This window comes from Spodoptera frugiperda, chromosome 6 (genome assembly GCF_023101765.2).
Source record: "Spodoptera frugiperda isolate SF20-4 chromosome 6, AGI-APGP_CSIRO_Sfru_2.0, whole genome shotgun sequence".
NCBI classification, from domain to species: Eukaryota; Metazoa; Arthropoda; class Insecta; order Lepidoptera; family Noctuidae; genus Spodoptera; species Spodoptera frugiperda.
Window position 1 is genome coordinate 6,855,788 of NC_064217.1, and position 17,209 is coordinate 6,872,996.

The following is a 17,209-nucleotide window of genomic DNA, read 5'->3' on the forward strand; positions in this document are numbered from 1 at the left end:
GCGTAACTGACGGACTTTTTACTATTCGTCAGGAGCTTAAAAATCTAGTTCTATATGTTTCTAAACTCTTTCCGTGCGGCCAACTCGCCAGTTACGTACCAAGGTTTGCATACCTATTAGCGTAAAATCTCTGCAACGTGCTACGAACTACGCAGTACGAGCTATGGCTGTAGAATTTGTTGGGTTGAAGTTCCAAGTTTTAGGATTTATAGTGTTGTTTGGGTCAACTAATACTAGCTTACATACCAAATTTTTTTCTAGGTCCCAGGAAGTCCCCTTCGGTGATCATGTGAGTGAGATTGAGTGACCGTAGTGAGTGACGAAATCGGGGTATTTTTTATCAATAAAATCTCTTTAGCTTATGCAATTGAAACTTTAGAGGTTTACAAATTCTACCACACATTATATTGTTGGAAAGGTTAACCCAAACTCAAGTTATGAAAAAAAAATACGACGAAGCGCTTCGAGAAAAGGTTTGGTGATTGCGCTTGCGCTTTTTTCAACTCGTGATTGGCGGGGGCACTACCGTGCCCCCAGATACAACTAGGGTAAATGTAAATAGAAAACCCATGAATTGTTACCATTTTTCAACTTCTTTACTCCATTTTGTCCCAACAGGTTCGGTGACATGTTAGCTACCGTATCTAAAAGTATTTCTATGTACATTTCTTCGCTTTGCAGTATACTATTTATATTGTCTGAAACAGGAAAAATTCTTATAGTGTCCAGATTCAAAGTATTAGATCATGAAAAAGATCTACAATGTGTATTTAAGTTTTTTATTTTATTAAATCAAAGTTTTGATGAGGGAGTAAGTAAGACTCTTACTGTTAAAAACCACCCCGTTTCTACTCCTAATGAGCCTTCGGTATACTTTTAACGTTTGTGCAGTCCTTTAATTTACCTAGTACTATATTTATTTAAAGTTGGACAGTACGACCGTCCTATACATATAATACTTACTGAGAAAAGTGGTTTACTAACCTTCGGTGTTAAAAATATGTTCTAAAGTGTATTCATTGGTCAGAAGCGACATATAAGGTACTTCAGCATCAGAATTCTGTGTCGTCACAAGTTCATTTAGCCGTTTATTGTGTTCGTTTTTCAATTCTATGAGACTCTGTGCTTGTTTCATCTTTAATTTCTTGTTTACTATGAATGCATCCCTTCGCTTGTCAACCATATTTCGAGACATCGTTGATGTTGGCGGGGTGATGTGCTTCGTTAGGGTGCTGAAATGTAAAAATTGTTATTGTTATAAACATGACTCTATGTAATATGTACGAAGTTAAGGTTGAAAATATTGCTTGCACAAAATATTGTCGGTTAAATATTGTATATTATTTCTAGTTAGATTGTTGCAACAATAGTAGTAGCTGTACATAAATAGTTAGTTATCAGGAAGACAAATAAAAGTACATCCTAGTTTATGAATAAAAAATATATAGGCAACATTTTTTTAAGGTCTGTTTTCTTTACAGCTCATTGGCGCCACTATAGGACAAAATTAACAAATATAACGCAACAAAAACCGTGTATGGTGTCATATCGTATAATTATTTTACTTACTGATATATTTCCAGACTTTCTGCCGAACTAGAACTTGAGTCGTTATCAGAATTGTGGTCAGGCTGATATACTTTCACCAAACAGTTAATTAAGCGTTGACAGTTGATTTCTGCACGACTTTTTGATAGAACCTGTGGTAAGAAAGGTTTAGTTAGTTGCATTAAGTAAGTAGGTAGAGATCAGCAACAATGTGTCTACATCCCATTTTTATTTCTTCAACTGAGACTTTTTTTTGAAATTTTGAATTTTTTTGAGGAGGGCGAGGCGAGATGGAGTGCCAGAATTACTGACTAAAAATCACCCCATTCCTACTCCTACTTTTTAAGCCGGAGTTTCGATAAACCCGCTAGGTATTCCGCAGCTCCAGTTCAATTGAGGCTAGGTACTTTTTTTTCTACACATAAGAAATGTATTTTTAAAGTAGTTTTTAGGAAATACAATTCTATCACTTTTCAAACAATTATCTCAGTAGGTACCTACTATCCAGGTACCCATAGACTCAGAAATATCTTGGTACATTATACCTACAACGGTTGAATAAAATACCTACCAGTTCAAGGGTAAACATCATGTTTTCAGAATAATCACATCGATTGCTATTCAGGAAGGGTTTGTAAATTAGGAGGTAACTGCGCAGTTTCCAATGTATGTAAAGTTTATCCCACCCAAAACATAAATGTGAAAGGATGCCAAGTTCGATAATATTGGAATGCTTCGCCTATAAAAGTATGAGATTTCAAAATAAGTACCAAGTTCCATACACAGACCTCAGTATAAAAATGATATAACAAGTTGGCAAGTTTTCGATTGAACACTTAATGTTATAAACCTACTAAACAATAATTGAGTAAGTAATAATTAATTTTTAAAATTGCCAAAGTTATATCAATTTTTAACTAAGGTCTGTGTATAAACTTGGTACTTTTTTAAATCTCACTTCGTTTTATAGTCGAAGCATTCCAATATTATCGAAATCCTTTCACATTTATGTTTTGGGTGATTTCATTTATTTTTGTAAGGTTTATTTTCTTTTTTTCTTATTTTACTTTATTTTTTGACTAAATACAAACCTTCGTAGAATTTTAGGTCGGTACGACCTTTGGAAGATATGATAATTTTTTTCATAGTTCCTTAGGGGTATGAATTTACACCTTCATTATTTTTAAAACCGACTCACACTTAAACATTTTCAGATTTTTTCCTTTCTTGACCTAAAGACCTCCCTCCATGCCAAATTTCAAGTCAATACGGATTGGAAGTGGAAGGTTTTTGATGAGTGAGTTTTTCAGTCAGTGAGTGTATAGTAAAAATAGCGATTTTCTGACGTCAATATCTCAAGATTTCTACAATAGGTACATTAATGAAATTTTCTATTTTAGAAAGTAAGTAGATCTCGATAGATACTAGAAATTTCATATGCCTAGATAAAATATTTTGAGGTATCTGCACTGGCCTATACGTACCTCTAGCCTCTGAAATACCTACCTACACTATGCCTACAACGTTTCAATAAAATACCTACCAGTTCAAGGGTAAACATCATGTTTTCAGAATAATCACATCGATTGCTATTCAGGAAGGGTTTGTAAATTAGGAGGTAACTGCGCAGTTTCCAATGATATGTAAAGTTTATACAAATTCATGCGGGAGCCATGAGACTATGGATATCAGCTCACGGCTGCTCTATAGTATGCTATCATAGTAGGTAGGTACTATGTAGGTTACGAAAATGCTGAGTGCGGACAACCTAAACTGCTAGGGAGTGGAACTCCTTGCCGGAGTCTGTGTTTCCTGATGGGTATAACCTGGGTGTCTTCAAAGCCCGAGTGAATAGGTTGCTTATGGGCAGACGTGCTCCACTGTAGGCCGCATCATCACTTACCATCAGACGAGATAGCGGCCAAACGTCGGCCCATTTAATATAAAAAAACCTAGCGGGTTTACTGGGGCTCCGGCTCGACAAGCAGGAGTAGGAACGGGGTGGTTTTTAGTCAGTAAGAGTCTGACACTCCTTCTCGCCTCGCCCTGGCGAGAGAAGTCATTGGATGATTTTCCCCCTTAAAAAAGGGGTAGGGTGGAAGGTTATAGGGTATATAACAGCATGCTACGATGAGGTGTCGAGCAGAACGGTGAAACCGCGTGGAAATAGCTAGTTCAATCTAAATACTTACTTGAACAATTTTCGTTAAAGATAAGTTCTTTGTTTCACTAATAATGTTCGGATACGAGTTGCTTCCGATGTTGAACTTCGCAGCGAATTTCTTGTAACTTAATCCTATCATATCGTTGTAAATTCCAACTAAGCTGAAAAATATAAACAATATTTAAAACAGTGTGAAAATAGAATTTAAAGATAGATTAAACAATCGGAAACGAAATCATCTAAAGTTTCAAATAAAATAGTAATAGTAGTTAGTAGCCCAGTCACTGCTCTGACGGGCGATCGTGCAGTCAAAGTAATAAAACCTCTCACCTTAAACAAGATTCAATCATTTTCCTAGAGTCCTCTCGATGGAGACATGTATTCAGTATAGTGTTTATAAGTCCATGTATACTTTGCAACATCACAAACCGTATGCTACACAATTTATCAAAAATATGATCATGTTTACTTAGAAGCAATCCATTGTCTTTTTTCAAACGAGCCAACTTCGGATTCAATTTGTAAAATGATTTCACTAATTTCGTTAAATATTCTATTATTTGATCTAATACCTGGAAACAATAAGATAAGAATACTTTATAAAATAAAAAGCAACGTCACGCCTTTTATCCCCGAAGGGGTATGCAGAGGTGCACATTACGGCACGTAGGTAATGCCGCTATGCAATGTACTTTTCACAATTTCTGTTTTAAGTCCCATGTAATAGGGGGTGAGCCTATTGCCATATACTGGGCACAATTCCAGACTCTGTGCTACCACTGAGAAATTTTCGAAAAGCCGAAAAAAGCCCAGTAATATATTACCCGACCCGGGAATCGATCTCCTCTTGTCCGGCAGTCGCACTTGAGACCACTCGACCAACGAAGCATCATTGTCGCGAGTGACTCATTGTCGCATTATAAAATTTAATTCTACGCAAAAATAAAATAAAATGAAATAGAAAAGTTATGGATTCAAACCCAAGACTGTAAAGTTAACAGCCACTCTAACGACCTCTATACTAAAGTGATAGAGGTTGCAATAAATATTAAAATTGAAACAATACTGCAAACTACTTTAGGTAAACGGATACCGTTATTGATTAACGATTAGATACAAATGGAAATGAATGAAAACAGCTGGCATCAGGGTTGGAAAAAAAACATGTTTTTTTTATAAAGAAAAAAACATCATGTTTTAATTGAAAAACAAAAAAAACATGTTTTTTATTAATGTTTCACTGCTGTTTTAATTGACTTGTTTTAAACATGTTTTAATCTTGTTTTAAACACGTAAATATGTATAAAATGAAAAAAAGGCTGGAATTTCTATAAAGTTCCGCCAAAGCGGGTCTTTCTTCCGCCCTGTTATCATATTTTTTTCCCAAATAACACATCACACATACACGCACTGTAATAGTTTATTAATAACACGGAACAAAAACAATTACGTAAAAAAATACGTGTCCACCACATTACACATGCAAAACATGAATTGATCGATTTCGTTTGGCTTTCTTTCTATCTAACTGAACAAAAGCGAACCGGGAAATCCCCGCGTTTTATGAACATTCATTCACCGCATTACCGCTTGTCAGTCAGGGGAATCCCATCTAGTAATATCCATGTTGCCAACTCTTTAGTAAAAAAATATACCATTAGGTTTTTAATTCCTTGAGTGTAAAAGTATAGAGTTTTTTTTTATGTGTTTTCAACATGTTTAAAACAAATTAGTTTTAATCATGTTTTAAACGTGATACATACTTTTGTAGTGTTTTAATCAGTGTTTTAAACGTATGTTTAAAACAAATGTTTTAAACATTGCCAACCCTGGCTGGCATTGTTTTTCCTTGAGCTGATTTTAAATTCTCTTCAAATTCAAATATCACCAGAGGACTTATTAATTATACGTTATGTTCTGCATTGCTTTGTCAATGTTCTGGTCACTTCTATAGTATTTCAGAGGTAAAAAATACATTTATATAGTATCGAATGCTTGTAAATACTTACAAAGAAAAGAAAATAAATATATAACTTACCTGTATATTAACTAATTCCATGATATAATTCCGATTGGACAGCGAATGCGAATTGTTTTTACCAAGTGCACCCTTCCATTTGTTATCAGAGTCTAATATCACTTTAGTAACAGCAAAACAAACCATTTCCATCTCGCGACAATGAGCAAACAGTTCCTCTTCATCAGGAGTTTCTTCACTAATCCACTTTTTACTAGTCACTTTAGTTGATAACATTGTTAAAAAAATATTTGCTAGCGAAAAATAAAAATAAAAAAGTTCTACAAGGCTCGTACTAGCTGGTGGGAATCATGGTAACGACTGAATCACTGCATAGTATTGTGTATAAAATCGATGTGTAGCGACGTCGGTGCCAGGACCGAGGTGCTGCCAACAAAGCGTCTAAACCCTTGCTGGACAACTTGCGAATTTCGATCGTTAAACTTTTTATTAGTGTACAACCTTGGATTTACGACTAGCGAAATTGTTCAAGACTTTCCTGTGTAAACTTGTTAAAGGTTTCTATTCACATCATAAATTGGGTGTAAGGTTGGGAACACACTGTAAGTAGAACATACTCAGGTCTATGAAGAAAATGTATCAGCGCCTTTAGTATGATTGAGTTGGGAAAATGTTTATGCATCCGCAGAAAGAAATTAACAACAGTGTTGATATTATATTCTGTAAAAAATTACATCAGTAGTCTACTTCATCTTGTAGTTAGCTCTGAAGCATTATAAAAAGCAACCTGGATTCTAATGAGGTAGTATTAAATAGAGCATAGGTAAGTAGTACTTGCCCCAGCAAAAAGTAGCTTTCAAACAACAGGTCAAGGAAAGTTCAGCATCGGTTGCGAAATGCGTCCTTGGTGAAAAATACAATAAAATTGCATAATGAGACTGCCACAGAATTGCCTATTTTTATTACTGACATTACCAACCCATAAAAAGGGGTATATTTTATTTTCCTATGCAATCTTCTGGTAGTTTAGACGTTCATAATCTTAGTAATAACATACCGTGTGTGTTCAATTCGTGACTGTCGTTTCTTTGTTTAGTTAAAATCGAATGGACAAGTTAATACAAATGTTCTTCCAAAAGATCGTTTAAAGAGTAGGGAGTATAAGAAAACACATAAATATGTACAGTTGATAAGTATTTTTAATAATTGCGAAACAATATAAACAAACATTATTTATTAACAAAATATTCAGGTAATTGTTCGAACGATATTGCGTATTGCGACATCATAGGAAGAGAATATCACAGTAACATAATTTATAGAATAGCCCTGTACAGATTAAGATTGAATATTTAAACGTTTTATGTAACTCTAACAACGTATGTATTACAAAATAGGTACTACATTTTTATAGACGCGGCAAGACAGACATTTTTATATCTTAGCAAATGGCTAATTTCCTTTCTTTACCAAATTTCAAGCGAGTACACTGTTCACGTAATTCTTGTAACTCTTGTCAGACATGCAAAGGTTATATTATGCTAATTTCTTAATTTCTTGTTCGGCTTAACTAAATAGGCGAAAATATTGTGTTAAAAACATAGATGGCATATAATTTTTAAAGGCAATTCGTGGCGCAATAAATTTTCCTATGATGTTTTGACATAGGTATATGTACAATAATAATTTTAGTAGACACATTAGTTACTTAGTACACATAACATTTGAAAATATCAAATGAACAACAAATCCTAAACATACCCAGTGAACAAGTCGACCCTTACAACTTTGTATCTAGGTCAAAATAAACCATAAATTTATAAAAAAAAAGTTCAGTACTTTGACCAACAACGCTTCCACTAAACGGGGAACTTTTTGTGGGACATAAATCCTAAGTTAAGAATACTGTAATAGTTTTAGTAAATAAAAACACGATACCTCATGCCAAAAGGCTATTAAAAACTTTTGCATGTAATAAATCGAAAGCAAACTAGATAATCGATTTTACCACAACTTCGTATCGATATTGATTTAACTCTAAAATGCTTTTTTCTTCGGTTACAACGTGTCACGCAAGCCATTCTAATTTTGAATAAATAAAAGCGCGGCAATAAATCATAGAGTTTTGCGTGCGTGGAGTTTGGTGTCACTATTGCCACTAGAAAGGTACATTATGGCATTTTTCGTGTGACATCAATGGCTTCTTCTCACGTAACGCACACTCCAGTATCGTTCACATGCGTGAGTAGTAAATTCTAAAAGTTGTCATGTTGTCACTCCCATGAGTAATTTAGTTCCTGAACATTGTCTAATTATATAACCACACCTATTATACTTGCCCTAGTTTCACTATTATGAACTCCCAAAATATACTAATTTTGTTTACATATTTCCTATTTTTTTTTTGTTTGTATCTTATCTGAAATTTTAAACATGTCTGACAAGATTTTAACCGCATAGCACGCAAAAGCAACCCTGTCCATCTACTGTTAAAACATCAACATTAGAATAATAGTGTTGTAAAATTAACTACATTACTTTGTACACTTTTCATTAAAGAAAACAATATTGCATGCGCTTGCATTACGAAAATGTTTTAATAATACATACACTTTACAAGCGTTTAAGGCTCATTTTTCTTTGCAGGAGATCGCCTTCATCTACGTTTTGTATCGCCTACTTTTCATAGAGAACTTTTAAGACATCGAGACTACTTACAAAGAGTTTTTACACCTCAGTCTCAATTAAAATGTCAAGACTCTACGATTGTCGTTCTTAGAACAATAAAGGGACAATAATAACGTCACATCTGAATACGTATTAAAATTCTACTGACACTAACATGTATCAACAAGAAATCAATACTACAATATTATTATGTTTCGACACAAGTCTATATTGACAGTTATACACAATATATTAAGTCACACTGACATACAATTGTGAGCTAAGAAAATACTTTAAATCTGTTTAAATTGAGCTAAGTTTGCAGAATTTGTATAAGTTGTAAGACATAGACACACTCCAGAAAATTGTCATTCGAGATAAGCTATTTTTTCTATTAAAAATTCTGAAACATTCTATTATGTAATGCAGTTACATATTGTACAGATATCAACAGATCAACCTACACACTGTCAAATTACTTTCAACCTTATAGTTTATTTATAAAGTGCAAAATCCATTGAATAAATTGGAGCAGGTTAATGAGCTATATAGCCTTTATGCACGGGCCTAATATTCATGTGTAGAAGATACCAATTACCATGCAACAGCATTAATTACGATTTCAAAAATGGAACACTTTTTTAACATTTTCTATTAAGAATTAGCTACTGAAAAATACGCTAATGGGCCGTACCCACAGATAAAATCGATCATTTTGTTTCGAAGACAAATATTTTTTTTTTTATAACTTTTTCTCACAAACTAGTCGAGTTTTACAATCAATCTTCATTTAATGATTTATACACAACAAGAGCAAAGCAAACCCGAAAATGTTCCGTCATATTTTGCCCAATTCAATACAATTTTTAACCTACAAAAATTTCACTAAGCACATGATTTGAAAATAAATAAGCCGCCTCTCTTACGTCCATGTTGAGACATTTAAATTTTAGCGTCTAAAAATAATGGCAAAGAATGAATTGATTTTAGTTCTTGGTTAGTAGCATGTGACGATGACCAACCAAACTACTACCTACACAGCAAGATTGCTTATTTTGATATGACTAACAATTATCACCATTACCTGTCAGGTTAATACTAAAGCCACTTCATTAAATAAGAGATTAATTCATTCACAGGTACTCCTACAAAATACTTTAAAATTTTATCACTTTCAATATAAACATGCCAAAATATTTCACTATACCAAAATAATTCATTGATATAATATGGTATTGTCTATTAAGAACCTTAATTTAATAAGCAAGAACAATTACTATTTGGTGTGAACAAAAAACTCGTGGGATATGAACGACATAAAACTTAATAAGGCCGGTTGCCATGGCAACAAACAAACTGTACTAAAATAAACATCAATGAATTAGCCTACATAGAAATAACAATAAAAAATGTACACAATGTAATATCCTTTTACTAAGTTAACCTAAACACGGAACGTGTAGCTTAGCCCTAATATCAAACTTAACAAATGTTTAATATTGCTCCATAGTAATATTTCGAAGCCCGATCAATACAGAAGATATCGTCTAACGAGTGAACACACATTTCAGCACTTACCAAGCTATATAAACATCAATCCGGCATGTCTATACTCGTAATAGGCACTACTGGCTTCATTATTTCGTTTTTCTTTTGATTCTTCTGCGATTTTTTGCTTTCTTTTACTTTCTTCTGTGTTTCGTCGTCGCGGTAAGGTTCGGGGGGCTCGCTGGGCACCACGTTGGCGCCGCGGTTCACGTTGTTATTGTACGCAATGTTCGCATACTCTTGTAGTAGCGGGAATACTGAGAGAAGGAACTGACAGAAGTCTTTCCTGATACCGAACCACCCTGGAAAAAACATTTGAATCAATGTAACATGCATATTTTTTAAGAAATAAATGTGTGGACTGAGGCTATCTATCTTCTAACACTTCTAAATAGTACTTAAGAATTCAGGGATTCAAGATCGCGATCTCGTTAAGCAAACCTTATCTTCACCAATAGAACATTTTAGACATTAAATTAATGTTCAAGATATAGGTAACCCTCCAAGACATAAAATGTCGATTTTATTAACTTTAAATCTTCAATCCATCCCACTATAAAACGAACCGGCGAGTTATTGACGACAGAAATAGTTCAATCAATAAAACGAACGAAGCGTATCGGTCAAGGCTTGCAAAATTAGTCATCGAGTACTTGCTACCTACAAAATTGTTGTAGAAACAAAAACCACTTTTCTGAAGTACATTAAATAAAATTATTTAACCGAATTTATCGTAAAATGTAGGACGATATGAGAAAACAAACGGGACAGGTCTTAATTACATTACCTATTACTTTGATCTTCTCTTGATCGAAACTATTACGGTCAGTCTCAAATAGATTAGCCAACTGCGTAGTAGATGACAATGCAACACAACAGTTTGAGCGCTTAATATATTAAGTTAATCTACTCTGATGCCTTACTCTCATGGTCAGAGATTTTAGGCCCTTTTCGTTTCACTTGAAGAGAGGTCAAGTGTGGGATTAACGACCCTCTTGATCAAGATCTGATAAAACGCTAATCTAATGCGATAAAAAAGTCATGAGAGTAACGAATTTTTGAAGCAAAGGGATTGAATATCGCTGAAAATTTGACTTGGGTCTACTAACGTCTGTGTTAACTGGGTATCACGGTGCTTTTCCACCAGAGATGTGCTATGTAGTAATGCTACGAAGATGTAATAGTTGAGCTGTGAAACTATGTGACCGTTTTCACTGATACTAAGCTATGTAGCTGCGCGAGTAAGATGTGCTATGAAGATGCGCCGCCACAAAGTAGCTGTGCGAGTAAGATGCGCAGCTCGAGTATGCGACGTATCGATAGTAGGGAAGCCATCTATAGCACGCATCTTTCCATATAAAAAACATTGCTTAGCTGAGTCCATTTCTACTAGTGCTAAGCTATGTGTACCAACGAATATGATTGGTGGAAGCCAAACGCAACGCCATTGTGTACCGACACGAACTCTGCCACTTCTAACCTCAAGGTAGTCATTTATACTAAACTATAGGTAGATCTCCCTATATAATTTGTATAATTAAAAGGTGAACTTAGTTTGAACTCATTATAATAAACATTTTCATCAGCAAACAGTTAATGTAGTGAAAACTGCTAGTAGTACCGCTCACGCTATATACCGGTAGCGTAATTAATTAAGGCGAAAGGTTTATCGTGTATAAAAACATTATATTTTAGGTATTAATACTAAAAGTGATATTTTTATAATTAGGATTAGAAAACATATTTGTTACTAGCTGACTCGGCAAACTTCGTACCGCCTCAAACGCGATTCATCTTTACCTGGACTTCCACAAATAATTTAAGACCACAATCAGTCGATCTCTAGTTTTAACGAGACTAAGGAACAGCAATTGGTTTTTATAGAGATTTTGACGTTCTCTTCTTAAAGACGACAACACCATGCTATCGGTATCAATATCTGAATGATCAATGTGTTTTTCAACATTTACATTGGACTAATAAATTACAAACGATTACAAAAATATATATATAATTTATAATTGCCAGACAGATTTTCAACCTACTTCCTTTGTCATAAAGTTAAAAATCTATTATGATGAATTTACATTTGAGGTTCAACTGTAATACTATTATTTAGACATTGTAAAGGTCCTTACATTTATTGCCTCCTTTGGAGCTGAACGACATGATGATGAGCGTGGCGTAGCTGACGAACAGCGGGCTGACCACCACCGTGTACGTGAGCGGCAGGCCATCGTCCAACTTGTTTGTTAATAGCACCTGTATAATACAAGGTTTAGATTTAGATTACAGCCATGATCGTCCCACTGCAGGGCAAAGGCCTCCCTTCCACTCCTCTCTGTTTAAAGATTTTTGCGTATAATACAAGATACATTTTAATTTAAAAACTTGTCTATTTTAAATAGCCTAATACGACTGTAAGGGTTTCAAGTGTTATAAGGGGATTTTCGATTTGACACTCCCTAAAATCAATGAATGATTTCAAAAAAGGGGGTTCATTCGGTTCTTCCACAATTTTCTTTTAGCCAATAAACAATTTTCCAAATATTGTTTTGTTTATGCGAAGTTATTTGTATGTTTAAAGTTTTATCAACAGCCAATAATTGTATTCGACTAATTTTAGCGGTAAGTGACAAACAAAGGAAGAATACAATAACTTTCCGACGTGACTAATTAACAAAATACATAATACATAAGTACTAAGTACTTGTTTATCAATATTATGTACTTCAATAACATATTCTGTCTGAGTTACATGACTCATTCTATTGGAACATTTAAATTCATAACAAAACCTTATGCAATAAGGTCTATTAATTTGAGGAAATATAAATAACGTTGATTTTACCATCATCTCTGTTTCTAAATGCCAAAATTATCTTTTAAAACGCACAAAAATGTGTTGATTTTGTTCGAAATATAAAGGGATTTTCTAGGGACCTTGTGATAACTGAATTACTTAGAGGTTCGAATTATTGAAGGTTTGAATTGTCGAGAGTCTTAATAAAAAAAAGAGTACAAACCTGAAACACCAATATAGGTATGACTGTGAACGTGTACGCTAGAGCTGAGTTAAAGCTAGTACGCCGCTGTTGTATGTTCACCTCTGGAGTCCGGAGTAGGATCCCAGCGAATATTATACTGTATAGGACCCCTGCGGAAGGAAAATATTTTATTAATTTAATTTAAAAAATCGCCCTTGTAACTACCGAAGTATAACAAGATTTTTCCGGGTTAGCAAAATAATTTCTATTAGGGTTTCAATATATAATTACGAAAAATTCTCAGTAATAACAGCAGGGAGTCGGGAATTATGCCCCGTGGATGGCAACTACATGACACTCTTAACATAATTGAAGATTGAATAAAAGTGGGTTATACAAATGGGCATTTTAGCCATCTTTTCTGTTAATTAAAGGCAACGTTATGTTATAGGTACTGCATAATATATAAAATGATGATGTACAAATATACTGATAATTATATTCTAATTTGTTCTATTTATGGGCTGTAAACGGAAAATTCACAAGGAAAATTGGGTAACAAATATTAGCACAATGCGCAATTGGAGCGGTTGTAAGTTCTATTGTTCGTTATAAGCTAAATTGATGGTTGTGATCTTAAATAAATTTTAAGAATTATTATTATTTCTGTTAATGCTTAAATACACATGTATGTATAAACAGTTTTCTATCATATGAATATATCAAGGAACATTTACCTAAGCTGGATTAGCACTATCAGAACATTATCAGATTACCTGGTAATCTTATTATCGTTTTACTACTATACTGTTCCTACCTATCATAGTATCATCTACATATCTAGGTCAGTGTATCAAGTCATTTGAATAATCGTCAGCTTCCACATCATTATAGTGGTACTCGAGAAAACATCAAGATCAGGTTTTTAATGTGTCACTGTATATAATTATAACTGCTTTGTTGACTGAGGTCACAAACTTGTTGAGTTTTCGTGTTTGGTAATCAGGTCAAGAAGAAGAAAATTATAGCGGTATTGGTATTTGAAAATAGCCTATGTTTCTGTTAAAAAATACAAGTAGAGTAAAGAAATACAACTGACCATAATCTATGGGTGTACTTTAACCCTTGATATGTAACTTGGTATAACAGAATGTGTCATACTCTTTCTTCTTTGTATCTTATATACGGAATACGAGAGATTAAAGGATTATCATGTGATCCTATGAAATAAATGTAATATATATTAAGTCAATGAAAGCTGTAATTAAAGTATCTGGATATTGGCAAAAAACTTTAATCTAAAGGATAATAAACTAAAGTTCTAATCTACACAACTAAAATGAAATATGAATAAAGCCATACATACACTCACCTACAAGACTGAGGCACATCAGTATCCACAGCGGTACAAACACAACCTCCCACGACCAACTGATAAACTCATCCAGCTTCAGTGCCAGGAATATGAACTGGAGTATATTTACAGCACAAAATAGTTCCAACTGTAACAAGGAATTTTTTAATAGAACTCTAGTTTTGAAGTTTCATTAATAAGTAATAATTGCAGATCAGAATAAAAATAAATAAATCTCCCGATCGATATAACGCGGTGGCCAGTCTCTCTAACTAGACTAGCCCACTATGCAGGAGATATAACTTTACTTTGTACTCTGTCTGTACATAGGCTAAGGAATAGTGCCCTATTTGAGGCACCAGTAACATTTAACATACTTAACTACAGAAAAGTGTAGGTATCTGACTCTCTTGTTTTTGATTAGCTATGATTATATCTTTTTTCATTTATTAAGTTTTTGAGAATAATTTAATTTCAATAAAAAAAATTTGGTAACAAGGTGTATGTTATGTTTCTGTAAATAACCATATATGTAAAATTATTGCATTAAACATTGATTGGACTTTAGCTCTACTGTAAGATAGATGCATTATTTACCAACCAATACTAGATAGTAGATAGGAAGGTCAACAAGTTCATACAGATTATTGCCTAACGCAGAATGTATTATTTTCTGTTACACTACTTAATCAATGTCGCAATTGCATCAAGAATCCATCTTACATGGACTCTAAAGGAATAATAATAATCTTGATTTACATGAGGAAGTAGCATTCAAACTGAACTTGCATACAATTTTATAGAAGTTTGTTCCAGTAAGTCCTAATACTAATTTTTCAGGGTCTCGGAAAGATAGCTTTTGAATGATTATAGACTTATTTAAATAGGCTTTGTAGTTAGATATTATTATATACAATATTGTTATATTATAGACTTAATGTATACAAACCTCATAGCTGCGATCATGTTTCACAGACCATATACAGATGGCAATGGAAACTATGCTTATAAAGATAAGTGGTATAAACACCAGTATCCACACATGGCGACTGGTGGTCAACTGGTCGCATACCAGCAGCTCAAACATAAGCAGTATTAAGTGAATGGCAAGACTTATCAGCATAGCTTTGTAATGAATGTATGCTTCACCCTCCAACCTGGAAAAAAGGAACTGATTAACATGACTTATTTATTTAACTTTTATGTAAACAGAATGCAAATAATAACATAGGGAAGTAATGCTTATGTGTGATGAATTTAAATGTGGAAGGATAAAACGAGTTACAACTTAATAAAAGATAGAAGGATAGATTTTATAAATAATGGTGTGAAAGAGAAAGGAGATTGTGATGGCATGACATTGATAGAGCAGAATGGAATATAGGACTTTTTGCTCTGGCATTGGGTAGCTTGGCATAAGGGCAGGAAGAATAAAATAGATTATGGCTACATACATAAAATAATATAATTTGTCAATTCATGAAAATATATTGGTTTATCTTAATATTAAAGAGTTTGATGTTATAACATAAGAAAATTGTCCATCAAATATAAAATAGTTAATAACCAAAAAACTTAATGTCTTATTAATGAATTATAAATGATCATAAGAGGTCACATATTACAGAATTCCATTAGATAATTATCAGCATTGAGTGTTATGTTAAACTGTGTCAGAGTATTTATCTTTGGAATATATTTTTAAACTTTTCCGTTCTTCAATTACGATTTTTTTTATTATTTCTCTATACTTGTTAGTTGTTTGCTTTCTACCTTTTTTATGTATAGAACTAACATTGACATTTAGTGTTTCAGTCACAAATTGATTGCCTCATTAGTCATTGATACTTTAAAAAAACAAGATAAGTTTGCCAGTTGACCAGTCATAACAGTTTGTTATATTACCGTCACAAATCCAAATTAAATGAAATAAGGTCTTTGTGGGTCAAGAATATAAGAAACATATTAAATGTAGCAGAATAATAAATAATAAATAGTAACTATATTAAATTTATAACTATGAGAAGATTGATGAAAATGTTTATAAACACATCAAAGGGTCGAGTTACATCTCATAGACACCGTCATGTGTAGCCGCAGTCCTGTTCTCTTTCTCATTCTATTTTGTAACATAACTCTGCATAGTCTCAGTTTTGACTAACAGCAAAAGTAACTAAGTATAAAAAGAGTTATTCACTGCGGCCAGATGTAGTCTTACCATTGTGGTTTGTTTATAGAAATTTCACATCAATCCTAAGCACAAGTGTACTCACCTGAAGTGAGGGTATTGCCACCAAACATATGTGCCAACTGTAGCACCAAGAACCACAAGAAATTTCCACACCCATATTGGAGTAAACACTGCCCAGTACGACCATGTTATCGAATTATCTAACTTTAAAGCTAACAATGCAGTAAATATTAGCAAACAGCTGTGAACCACGAATTTGCTGGAAACAACAAAAACAATAATTAGAACAAATTATCACATACTGTCTCAATAACATACAAAATAACTTTACATTACCTAGGATTAAAATCCTGAAATAAAGTTTGTAAATTCATTTCCATACACATATGGAACGTTAAATGTTTTTAACATTTCACATAAAAACAAGTCTTGATGACTGAAAAATTTTGATTTATTCGATAGATAATCTCACAAATCACAACACAAGAGCCATTCTATTTTATCAGCTGCACAGGCATTATTCACAGATAATTAAAAGTGATGCAGTTATGTCATTCAATGATTCTGATATTCTCGATAACATGATTAAATTCGATATGGACTAATAAAATTTTGGAACTAGGAGTTATTTATTTTAATATTTAGCTAGAAACAACCAATCATTCTTCTAAATAGTTTACAAGGCAGATTTTATTTAATCAGATAAGAAATACATAAAATGTAAACATAGGTCCCAGGTCCACTAGTAGTTCAAGGTACATCACTAACTATT

The 17,209-nt window shown here is 33.4% G+C and overlaps 2 protein-coding genes across 3 annotated transcripts in view; both read right to left on the minus strand.

Annotated features, from left to right (window-relative positions):
- LOC118281873 (uncharacterized) overlaps positions 1 to 6,345 on the minus strand; it is a 13,612-nt gene extending 7,267 nt beyond the window's left edge. The window contains exons 1-6 of the mRNA XM_035602640.2: positions 5,751 to 6,345; positions 4,043 to 4,284; positions 3,741 to 3,873; positions 1,570 to 1,700; positions 985 to 1,232; positions 582 to 698 (exon numbers count right to left, since the gene is read on the minus strand). Coding sequence (XP_035458533.2) covers positions 582 to 698; positions 985 to 1,232; positions 1,570 to 1,700; positions 3,741 to 3,873; positions 4,043 to 4,284; positions 5,751 to 5,966 — 1,087 coding nt within the window. The 5' untranslated portion in view covers positions 5,967 to 6,345. The remainder of the gene's footprint in view (positions 1 to 581; positions 699 to 984; positions 1,233 to 1,569; positions 1,701 to 3,740; positions 3,874 to 4,042; positions 4,285 to 5,750) is intronic.
- A 526-nt stretch (positions 6,346 to 6,871) lies between these two features.
- On the minus strand, positions 6,872 to 16,980 carry LOC118281874 (transmembrane protein 185B). 2 transcript variants are annotated; one of them, XM_035602642.2, is made up of 7 exons: positions 16,774 to 16,980; positions 16,520 to 16,696; positions 15,196 to 15,403; positions 14,265 to 14,394; positions 12,932 to 13,062; positions 12,044 to 12,167; positions 6,872 to 10,207 (listed from the first exon to the last, which is right to left on the minus strand). In XM_035602642.2, exons 1-7 carry the CDS (start codon positions 16,821 to 16,823, stop codon positions 9,951 to 9,953), a joined length of 1,077 nt encoding a protein of 358 aa, XP_035458535.1. In that variant the 5' UTR covers positions 16,824 to 16,980; the 3' UTR covers positions 6,872 to 9,950. The 2 variants fall into 2 exon arrangements, with proteins under 2 accessions (XP_035458535.1, XP_035458534.1); XM_035602641.2 differs by having other exon boundaries at positions 14,259 to 14,394; positions 16,774 to 16,966.
- Between the last annotated feature and the right edge of the window lie 229 nt (positions 16,981 to 17,209).

Bases quoted from the DNA above. Each gene is read 5' to 3' on its own strand.
- LOC118281874 (XM_035602641.2), bottom strand. From the start codon at position 16,823: ATGTGTATGGAAATGAATTTACAAACTTTATTTCAGGATTTTAATCCT. The intron at 13,063-14,258 runs GTATGTATGGCT...TTCCTTCCGCAG, and splicing joins CCTCAGTCTTGTAGGTGAGT to GGGTCCTATACAGTATAATA. The intron at 12,168-12,931 runs GTTTGTACTCTT...TGTATTATACAG, and splicing joins TACCTATATTGGTGTTTCAG to GTGCTATTAACAAACAAGTT.